This window comes from Rhinolophus sinicus, linkage group LG02 (genome assembly GCF_036562045.2).
Source record: "Rhinolophus sinicus isolate RSC01 linkage group LG02, ASM3656204v1, whole genome shotgun sequence".
NCBI lineage: Eukaryota > Metazoa > Chordata > Mammalia > Chiroptera > Rhinolophidae > Rhinolophus > Rhinolophus sinicus.
The window spans coordinates 53603091-53614726 of record NC_133752.1 but is presented as its reverse complement, the minus strand read 5'-3'; the positions used below and the strand labels follow the sequence as shown (position 1 = coordinate 53614726).

The 11636-nt window shown below is 42.6% G+C and overlaps 1 protein-coding gene across 1 annotated transcript in view; it reads left to right on the top strand.

Annotated features, from left to right (window-relative positions):
* The first annotated feature begins 431 nt into the window (after positions 1–431).
* Positions 432–11636, top strand: part of FRAS1 (Fraser extracellular matrix complex subunit 1) — a 423789-nt gene continuing 412584 nt past the window's right edge. The window contains exons 1-2 of the mRNA XM_019720206.2: positions 432–1998; positions 10526–10557. Of these exons, the coding sequence (XP_019575765.2) occupies positions 1926–1998; positions 10526–10557 (105 nt within the window). The 5' untranslated portion in view covers positions 432–1925. The remainder of the gene's footprint in view (positions 1999–10525; positions 10558–11636) is intronic.

Genomic DNA, 11636 nt, shown 5'->3' with positions numbered 1-11636 from the left:
TAGAACCTCCCGCCTCTTTATGGTGGTTGTGAAGACTGGAAACATGTGGGGCCCCCACTGTTTCACCTCTTGGCGTTCAATGATTGGACAAACTCTACTCCCTGGACAAACTCCCCTCCAACAGGCTGGTCCATCACAAGTCAACTGAGGGACCATGGATATCTCTTCTCTGGGCTGGTAGAACCCAGCCAGCATCTCTCAGATGCCACCATTCTCATCTTATAAAATACTTAACTTTAGATCAGCTATTTTTATTTGGTCTTATAAAAATAGCTTCAATCACTTAGTTGTGACCGGGAATCAAGGCCTCTGCTCTTCAAGTATGCCCGGGAGCCTGCCTTGCCCTGACATTTACTTTCTAGTCATTGGCATTTGGGGCGCGGCCGGAGTCACCGCGCCAAGACCGCGTAGAGGAGAGGTAAAGGTGCATTCGCGGTGGGAGGCCCCACTAGGACCTACATGCCAAGATACTTCCAGGCTGCTGGTTAAACCCACGATGCGACGACCGAGGGTGCCAGAATGAGGAAGATCGATCAGGTCCTCACGCACTTAGTCTAGCAGGAGTGGTGGGGGTAGAGGGGTGGGGGTAGCGCCAGGTCCTTTGAATGTGGGCATACCCACTCCAGAATGGGTCCCTCTTCAAGTGACGGTGTGGACCAGGTTCGCAGGCCCTCACTGTGCCAGAGCAAAGACCACGCCATCTTCTCCCCACCCCATCCCTCCCTGGTGTGACCACTTTTGATCCCGCCCCAGACAAAGGCAATCTGAACTCTAGCAGAATGAATAAGGGGATCAGGTTGCTCTCGGCTTCCCCTCACCCCCTCCTCGCCTCTCCCCTTCCCCACGTGACTCTCTGGAATCTTTGCCAAAGCTCGGAGTCCCTGGGTCCATTTTCAAGCAGAGCAAATGAGGGAGGAAGGAGGGGAGGAAGGCGGAGCGTGTGTCTTTTAAACGCGGAGATACAGAGGGGCCCTTATTTTGTGCGTTTCCGGCCTCTCTCGTACCAGTGGTTTTGAGTTCGGGCGTTCTTTCCAGCCTCTGTAGCTCTTTCCTCCGTGCATTTAAAATTATTGCTCCGCCTCCACGCCCGTAATCACACCTCGACCCCGCAGACCAGCTCCTTGGTGCTCGGTGCGGCGGTAGCTGTTAGCTTGGAGCAAGCCGCGCCCCCGCAGCCCTCCTCACCCAGGCGAGGGGCGGGCGCGAGAAAGTAGCAGCAGCGCCCCCCGCGCCACCCGCCAGGGTCTTTCCTCCGAAGCTTTCCAACAGTCTGCTGCAGGGAGCGCAGCCCGAGGCGGCGCCGTGCGGCTGCAGCGCGGGCAAGTCCCGGGAGCTGCCCGCATCGCGGCACAAAGTTTCCTGCGAGCGGCCCCCGGCGGCCAAGATCCGCGGAGCTGGGTAGCCCGGCCACGAAGGAGGGGTGGGCGGGTCTTTCCCAGCTCCTGGCGACCCCAGCTGCTGACGCGCCGCGGAGGTAGAGTGTCAAGCGAACTTTCAAAAGCTGCTACATTCGAACCAGCGCCGGGATCTCCACGGTGGGGGACCCTGGAGCGGACCGGTCAGGCCTAAGGGACATGCTGGGAGATCCGACCAGCCGGTGATCCGCAACTTTCCGGAGAGACCGCTGCGGAGAACTGCGCTCTGCCTCTTCTTTTATTCTCCCAAGCTCTGCCCACGCTGGCGTCCTGCTTCGCTGGACAGCTGGGCAGTGAGTGAATTGAATTCCCCGTCCGCCCCGGCGCCTCCGGGCAGATGTGAGTGTCGCTCTCGGTCCGTGCATCGTCTCATTTCCCAGGAGGTAATCGTCGGCCGTTCCCCCGCCCTCCGTGCGCTCTGGTTCGGGGCGCTGAAGCCAGCGTTTTGGCGGTGAGCCGGTTCTTGGATGCTGAAGGCTGGGCTCCTCCAGCGTGGGTGCTGAAGCAGCAATGGGTGTCTTGAAAGTGTGGCTCGGGGTGGCCCTCGCATTGGCGGAATTTGCAGTATTGCCTCATTCTGAAGGTGAGAGAACGGTGCCTTTTGTGTGTGTGTGTGTGTGTGTGTGTGTGTGTGTGTGTGTGATCATGCTGTTTCAAAAGCCCAGCAGGTTTACGGTATTGTGGCTCGGGTGGAAGTTTTCTGGGATGGGTGGGTGGGAGTGGAACTGGAGTGGGATTTTTTGATATTTCTACTCCCGATTGTTTTACATTCGGATTAGAAGCACGCCTACCGCCTCCCTTTCTGCCCTAAGTGTATTTGGGTGGGTGGGTGACCGATTGAGGTGGCATCCTGAAATCGGATTCTCTTCCCCCCCACCCCACTTCCCCGCTGCTCCCAATGGAAAACAACTGTGTGGTGTGGAGCGAGCAATTGCTCTTACCTGTGTAAAAATACGTCTGCTTCTATGGGACATACAATCCAGTACCTTACGCCCTCACCCCCCTCCGCCCCACGACTCCTGGTCCCGATAAGTCTCACATAAAGTCCAGTAAAGATGTTATAACTAGTTGGTTAGAGCGTGTTTTGGACGAAGGCAAATCAATTGCACTAAAAAAACCTCCCCAGTACAGAGAGGCACGAGCTTGCCTACCCTGGAAAACAAGTGGTTAATAAGTTTTGCTTCATTCTCTTACTTTGCCGTCGGTCTCCAGGTTTTCCTCAGGGGTTCCCACCTACTGGAAAACCCCTGAGCCGGGAGAGAGAAAGAAGACTGTGGGAATTGTCGCCATGATAGCAAAAGCAAGCTGGACTCTGGGAATTAAATGAATCAATAAGTAAATCAAGAGTTTGAGGGTCATGGGATGGCGGGTCCTGGGACGCCAGGCCCGTGAGCTCCCACCTGCTCCGAGGAGCTGGGAAAGTCACCTAGCTAGTGCTTGGGGAGGGGGAAGGGAGCCAGCGGGCTGGGACCAAGACGGCTTAACCCACAGCACCCGACTCTCGGTGTCCCCTCCCAGCCCCATTCATTATTCATAGAGCTGCGGGAAGAAGAATTCACCTGCCCCACCGCAAATCTGAGCCGCAGCCTCGGAGGCGGCAGGCATGGGGCGGGGCTTCTCTGCCCTGGTGCCAGGTGAGGGCGGCTCGCGGGTGCAGAGCCCCGGCGCCGGACTCCAGCCGGCGGGAGGCACCGGGGAGGACAAAGCCCTGCCTTGGATAGACCTCCAGCCACCAGGGCATCTGCCTTTTCCTTGCTAGTTTTCCGGGAGAAAGTGGCGTTGCCTTGGAAGTCCACGCAAAGCAATGGGGACTTTCCGGAGGCTAAAGGTACCACCTGCCTGCACCCTCCCGGGAAGTATGTCAAGTGTGTACTAACCCCAGGAAAAGCACGCCTGGGGCCTATGCAGCCTTCCTTCAAACAAGGCACAACCTGTAGAAACATGTCTTTATTGTGTATGTGCGCGTGTGTGCGCACTTAAAAAAACACACACAAAACTTATATGGCTTAATTATGATAATAAGCCAGATGGCTAGAGTCAACCCAGGCCACCCAAATCTGAACTTGAGACCTAAAAAATTTACGTTTTCACGTGGTGGTGGCAGTTTCTTATTTAGAATCACATCCCAGCAACGCGGAAAACGTGCTATCTCTCCCTGATAGCTCACCAGGGGGCAGTTGGAACGAGGCAGTTTTTCAGAACCAAATCTCTTGAATTACAAAAGCCATTATTATTAAGAGCCTGCAGGGTTCACTCTTTAGAAGACTGGTTAATATATTGGGCAAAGTTTAAGAAACTCCAAAGCCTTTTGATGGGGGAGGAGGAGAGCAGGGCGGGAGGGGCGCTATTCCTCCAAAGATTTCTTGGAAACTTTGCTTCTTATTGTTTCATCCCACCTTCAAACTATTCTAGAATCATTTCACAAATTGGATTGATAGATGTCTGAGAATTTCATCTAAGTCATAATGATGCTTATCTAATATTGAATGAATGAATGATGAAAATGGACATTTATTGAATGCATTATTTGCCTGGCACTATGCTAAGCACTTTACATACTTTATCTCATTTAATTAATTTAAGTGATATCAATTCTACAGCCCCCAAATCAGCTGTCATCAGATGAGACCTTTGATTTGGGTCTGTCAGACTTTTCTTTTTCTCTTAAAAATAAGAGCATTGGGATCAAGGATGGAAAGCTTTTAAGTATAATATCACAGAGATTTCTCCAAGTTTTTCTTATTACCCTTGGCAATGATTTTTAAAAATGGAAAAGAAGTATTCACATGTGTGCTTCTCTTGGTGTGACCTACTCTGACACTTGCTGATCAGGCCATGACATAATTGTTTCTTCTCAGTGCTCAGAGAGCATGTCATACATACTCCTAGGACACCAGTTAATAATTCTACAATTATTGTTGATAAAGTTGTGGTTTCCTTCTTCCTTACTAAGCTATGTGCTCACTGAGGGGCTAGGATGTGCCCTAGTTATTCTTATGTCTCCAACTCAGCTCCTGGTATACAGTAGGTGCTAAAAAATATTGGTCAGATGAATGGCTATTGCCAAATCACATTCTTTTGAATTAAGATTAGACTGGCCTCCATGATAAACTGCTGTATGACCTTGAATGAACCACCTAACTTTTTTGGGCTGTGGTTCTGTCATTTACCAAATGCAGAAGTCGGCTAGGTGACAGCTCTAAAATACTTTGTTAATCATCCAGCATAGGAAAAGAAAGATCAATATTTGCTGTCTTATTTGTGGCCAGTTGCAACTTTCTCATTCTGAATTTTTATTGTTAAAAGAAAAATGAATTTTTACAAGCAAATTATTGGCAGTGATAATTTATATTGTCTTACATTGCCACGCTGATGAACTACTATGACTTGAGAACTTTATAAAATCAAGATGTTACAGAGGAACTTCTACCAAACAGCTGCTTTCTGCATTAGACTAGCTCTGCCATGACATTTTCTGGAGAAGCACATCTTGAGTTATGTTCATCTGTGGAAATCCAGTGACATTACACTAGATGGAACATGTTGACTTGGGTATAGGGAAAGATTACTGAATTGGAGGTTAAGAGAACTGCGTTCTAGCCTGTGTCTCATCACTCACCATGCGACTTTAGCCAATCCCACAATCTTCCAGACTTTTTCTATAAATGCCATTAACAGAATACTGAAAAGGATCATTTGATAGACAGTGTATTTTATTAATGGGTGCATCAGCATATTTGGTTCCATTCTTGGCTGGAGAGTTAATGCTTAAAATTCAATATTAAGGAAGAGAAGACATTGGCTGGGAAGAACAGTCTATCTTTCATTCTTTCGTTCTACAAATTGTTACTAAGAGCTTATATATCAGGTTATGTCTGGTAGGGTGATACAGACATAAAAAAATCATAATGCTTGCTCTCAGGAGTTTAAATACCCAGAAATTGTTAATACAAGTAAACTAGCGATCAGTTAGGGATATTGGAACATTGGTCCTTGGTAGATTTCCCAATACTGAGTAAAGCAACTTGGCATATTTTGGCTTTGGCAACTACCTGCTAGTGGAAATGAAGAGCTGTTGCATTGTCGTAGGCTCTTATTTCAATCATATTGCATTTCTTCTCTGGGGATTGGAGTCTGGGTGTTACCCACCACGTATACATTTTTTAAATAAGGGCACAGACAACAGTATTCACTGTTATAGACTTGAGTGGCAATATCACTCAATTTTGCTCAGACACAAGTAGTCATAAAATACGCCACCACATGACTCAGGAGAGGGGAGGGGACTTCAACATGGCAAAATTGGAACCATGTACCAAATCTGACAATAGTTCAAAAACAGTTGGCCCATTTTCATTTTAACTCCTTTATTAATTGATCTGAATCCTGGTTGATAATCAGGATGTGAGCTGTCCTGTCACTCCAGAAAACAGTTCTATTTTAAGTATTCCACAGTGCACAAGCCATATGCTGAATTACAACACAACGTAAAGCTTGAACACTTAAATGCCAGCTTGTGGGTGCCTGTTCCTAATGAATCGTGTTTTTGTGATACCATGCTTTCCAAATCTCTTCATATCTTATGGTCATATCTGCCAAGATTTCTTTGAACTAATGGACCTGACATTTTGTGGCCCTTGGATTTAACTTCTCTAATTTACTCAGTTTACCAGTTACAGTTTCTACAGTGAACAGTTGCAGAATGTGAGTACTGGTGCAAATTATATCTCAAATTTCCTCTGAAAACTTTAGGTTTTATATAGGCACCTCATGAAAGAGTACACTATAATGTGCAAAAGGGCTTAAAAAAAGGCATTTACTTATTTATATGAATATGAAGTAACGTTTTACCTATGTGACCTGCAAGAAAGGAGCCAACCACATGGGAGGAAGGTCTCAGGATCTCAGCTTCCTTCTTTGCACTGCATATGGTCATGTCACACTGCAAAACTTCATGCACTTTCTCACAGGGTTTTAGAACTTAAATTACCGCGCATCTCAGATATATTTGGTGTCCTGAAACTGGCTAGCTCCTGTTGTCTCATGTTTCCTGTTTTCCCTTGAAGAGGGCCTGTTTGTCCTTCTAGATGCGCACCATCTGTCAGGATTTACCTTGAGAAGTTTCCTTTGAAGTTCAAACAAAGTCATAAATTTAAACCTCAGGTAGAGCTGCAGTCATTTCAGTATTCCTTAAGAAAATAAGGGACGAGTGGCATGAATGACTTTGGTTTCCATATTATGAGTTGATAGATTAATGAGAAGGCCTCTGTTCCGGTGCAGAACCCTAAGCTGCCCCCGGTACCTGATGCCAGCAAACCTCCTGACTTTATCTAATGGTGTGTGTGGAGCATGGGCCAGGGTGGGGGAAATACGCTTGCTTGGAGGACTGCATCTAGCCATGGGTGGTGATAAATGTTTGATGGGACTGGGCATCAGTGGAATGCTTTCTTTTCTCTAGAGAGTGGAAATGAGGTTTTGGAAGCTGTGTTAATGGAGCTTCATTTGTGCAGCTGCCTTCCGGGTAGAGCTGTTTTGTTTTAGGAAAGCCCTCCGAAGGCAAAGCTCATTTCTTTTGGAATTGTCCATCATCAAGTGACCCAAATTGAGTTATGTCCTTTTCCTAATGATGGGATTTACTAATAGTTCCACATCATTTTGACTTGTTTCTCTAGCAGATATTTGGCTTAACCAAGGGTGGTGCCACACTCAATGCTGCTTTATATATATATTTTTTATGTTGCAGTGAGTTTATAATATCCATCTAAAACTTCCAGAAATGGGTTTTAGATGGATATTTCTTAAGCTATATCCTTGGCTGCTTCTTACTTGGCTGCTTCTTAAGATACTTGATTTCTTTTGGAGCTTTGAAAAGATACTGGCTCTCAGAAGGTAATGGTATGGAGGAGGGCCATCCTAAAATTATTTGAGGATGGTCTTATTCGAACGGTTAAATTTTGTTTGTTTATTCTAAAGGTTAAATTGCACCTAAGTGATCTTTATGTTTATTTTTAAACATCAGAAGTAATTAAATATGTCCATTTAATTTAGAAATGAATTGAGTTTATATATATTTATTTGAGTTATAGATGATTATTTATATATACATATGCATATATATCATATATGATTGTATGTAATTTTACATATGTATATAGGATATATATACATATCCTACATATATAAGGATATATATATATATCCTACATATATAAGGATATATGTATATCTTTATATATATGTATATATATATACATATATATGTATATATATATCCTTATATATATATATATCCTTTTTTATGACATACCGTAGACTGAAATACTAAATCTTGGAAAAAGAATTTCTTAAAGAAAAATAAGACAGGAAGAATTTCTTCCCAAGGTTTTTATCTGAAGTCATTCTTATTTGAATGTCAAGGGCACAAAAGTCATTTCAATAAATTTGCCCAGAGAGATCTTTGATTCAAGCCCTAAGTATAAATAGCGATCTCATTTTCTCTGAAGATTGTTCTTAATTCCATTATTGGTGGATAAGGTAGGCCAGTCCTTTCCTGAGAAGTTAATATTTTTGACACATCATGAATGATCAATTAGAGGCCATTCACTGTAGTAAAATGTGTCCTTCCCTCTTTGGACACCCTGGATGGCACATTGTCAAGATGGGCTTCTCTGCTAGTCCAATCTGTTTTGCAATCTCAATTTCTGAGAGTAGCGGTTAGCACACTACCCATGTCTTTCTAGGTTAAATCATCACCTATTGTGCTGTTCAAAAATTGGTTGAGAACATGAGTGTTTTTTTAAATTAGCATGGTAATTTCATATTGTTTTCAAATATAAAACTTAGAAAACATTTATTTTATGATACACTAGTTATTCAGAATATATAGGCTATCCCATTCAAATTCTGTCCTCTTTTCCATAAAGAAGCAAATCATCTGTTGCTTTCTATTTGGTGCTTAAAGAGTAGAAAATATAAAGATGTGTCCGTTTATAACCGGCCTATTAGTAAAATAAACTGAATGCAAAGAGGGTAAATCTTGGAGGTCAGGAGCTCAATAGAAGGGTTTTTTCCCCCCCAACCAACTGCAGTCTATACCACTCTCCTGTAAAATGTTTTTAATTTTTGTTTTTTTTAAATGAAAGTTTATTGGGGTGACAATTGTTAGTAAAGTTACATAGATTTCAGGTGTACAATTCTGTAATACATCATATATAAATCCCGTTTTGTGATCACCACCCAGAGTCAGTTCTCCTTCCATCACCATACATTTGATCCCCTTTACCCTCATCCACCACTCCTTTCCCCTGTTACCCTCTGGTAACCACTAAACTATTGTCTGTGTCTATGAGTTTTTGTTTCTCATTTGTTTGTCTTGTTCTTTTGTTGTTTTTGGTTTATATACCACATATCAGTGAAATCATATGGTTCTCTGATTTTTCGGTTTTACTTATTTCGCTTAGCATTATAATCTCAAGATCCATCCATGCTGTCACAAATGGTCCTATTTCATCCTTTGTTACCGCCGAATAGTATTCCATTGTGTATATATACCACAACTTCTTTATCCATTCATCTATCGAAGGACATTTTGGTTGTTTCCACGTCTTGGCCACCATAAACAAAGCTGCAATGAACATTGGAGCACACGTGTCTTTATGTATAAATGTTTTCAGATTTTTTGGGTAGATACCCAGGAGAGGGATTGCTGGGTCATATGGTAATTCTATTCGTAATTTTTTGAGGAATCTCCACACTGCCTTCCATAACGGCTGCACCAATCTGCATTCCCACCAACAGTGTATGAGGGTTCCTTTTTCTCCACAGCCTCTCCAACACTTGTTACTATTTGTCTTGTTGATGATAGCCATTCTGACTGGGTGAGGTGATATCTCATTGTGGTTTTTATTTGCATTTCTCTGATGCTTAGTGATGTTGAGTATTTTTTCTTATGTCTATTTGCCATTTGTATGTCCTCTTTGGAGAAATGTCTCTTCAGGTCCTCTGCCCAATTTTCAACTGGGTTATTTGTTTTTTTGATGTTGAGTTGCATGAGTTCCTTGTATATTTTGGATATTAGCCCCTTATCAGAGGCACTGTTTGCAAAAATCTTCTCCCATTCAGTTGGTTGCCTCTTTATTTTGTCGATGGTTTCTTTTGCTGTGCAGACGCTTTTAGTTTGATATAGTTCCATTCATTTATTTCAGCTTTTACTTCCCTTGCCTTTGGAGTCAAATTCATAAAATGCTCTTTGAACCCAAGGTCCATAAGTTTAGTACCTATGTTTTCTTCTATGCAGTTAATTGTTTCAGGTGTAAAATGTTTTAATATCCCTAAAGAAGAACATAGTGTGTTAAAGGTATGTAATAGATAATCAACCAGATACCTGAGTGGAGGCCTGCTGTGTGAAGAGTTAGGGAAAACAGTAGTAGCAGTCCCCGTCCTAAGAATACAGACACAGGTAGTGGGGTAGATGCAGTCGTTCCACATCCTTAGCAAGGCTGCCACAAGGAAGCACACAAGAATGAATTCACACACGGATGATGTAGCACAAAGAGCTCAAAGGACACTGAGCATAATTCTGTGGGCTGGAAAGCTTCATGAAGGAGATGAGATCATGTTCCATGAACTTGAATAAACCAAATGCATCTCCTGCAGGAAAGGAAAATGAGCAAAAGTATTGAGATTAGCAAAGGATTATCACGGGATCCTAAATTGGCCTCATGAGTTGCACTGGAGAATCTGTGTAAGCAAAGAGGGGCAGAGAAGCCTGGATAAGTAAAATGGTACTGGATTATGGAGGCTTTGCTGATTTATCATAAATGAAAATAGACAGTGTATTTATAGCATGCTTTATAAATACATTTATTTTAAAACTCAAATAGTAACTTTTAATGATGCTTTGCCTCATGTGTGTCCAAGAACTGTTATTTTGGTGTGTGGGGTTATTTCCACAGGGGCAGAATGCCCCAGCCTTTAATATTTTGGAAAAAGGCTGAGTCTCCAAATTACAATGCATTTAGAGGCAGTTTTTGCCTAAATCTGACTGGACAGTGCCTGTTGGTTTATTATGCATCTCTTGTAATTCTTGTGTTTTTTTTTTCCCCCTACAGGTGCTTGTGTTTATCAGGGTTCCTTGTTGGCGGTAGGTCATTTTTAATACTTTTGGTTTATTTCTTTTGAATGTGAAATGCTTGATTGAGGTTACTGAGTGAGTGAGGTGACCCTAACATGGTAAAATAATGTTTATTTTCCTTCACAGTTTGAGGATTATCCCTCATCCTGGAACAATCGTACTCAATTACTTAATACTTTTTCCAGAGTGAATTAGTTCCATTTGTATACTCAGATATTGGAAGAAAAATTTAAACACCCAATGCACAATTTATATTCCATGGCTGTCCTTTGTGTGCTTTCTATCAGAGAGAAAATTAGATCCCATGCTCTTGTCAGATATGAACTAGGGCACAAATTGTTTATCTTCCTGTTGCATTTGCTTGTTCCTTTGAACCCCCTCCAAAAAAGTATGATTATTAAATTGAGTACTATATGGAGGATTCCTGACTATTGCTTTGAATTAATGGATTTAAGATTTGGTAAACAACAAACAAATTAACATTTCTATCTCTGAAGCTTTGCCATAGAGAGTAGAATTGGTTTTGAATTTAAAGTCGGGATGACTTGGGGGAAAAGCTGAGGCAAGTCTCATGCATTTTTTTTTTCATTAATAATGTACTATGGTGCATAACACTGTGTTAAAGCCTTATTGAAAAAACTGTCTATGCTCCATCAGCTCTAATAAATGGTGTGACAAGTCATTCTTCACCACTTTTTTATTCTGGTTTAATAAATGCTATAATAAAAACAGAACTGAGATGGTTACAAAGGGTTTGCTCATTTACATTACAACTTGTAATGTAAATTAGGCTATTGACATGTGTGATATTAATGTCATCTTGGACTATCTTTGTGGTGTTGAAATGGATGAGAAATATCTGAAATATCCAAGAGTCTAAATAATCGTGGATATTCACAGTAATATTCTTGAATCTGAACTTTATGTAATGTTGTTACTGCACTGGAGATTTGTGTTTTTTTCTTCCTTATATTTTTCTATTAAAGAATCAGGAGACAACCATTTCCTCTCTCTTTCTTGTTCCATGCCTTTAAAAGCCTACTTTTCCTTCTGTGTATTCTTTAACACATTTTAGGATTCATTTTAAA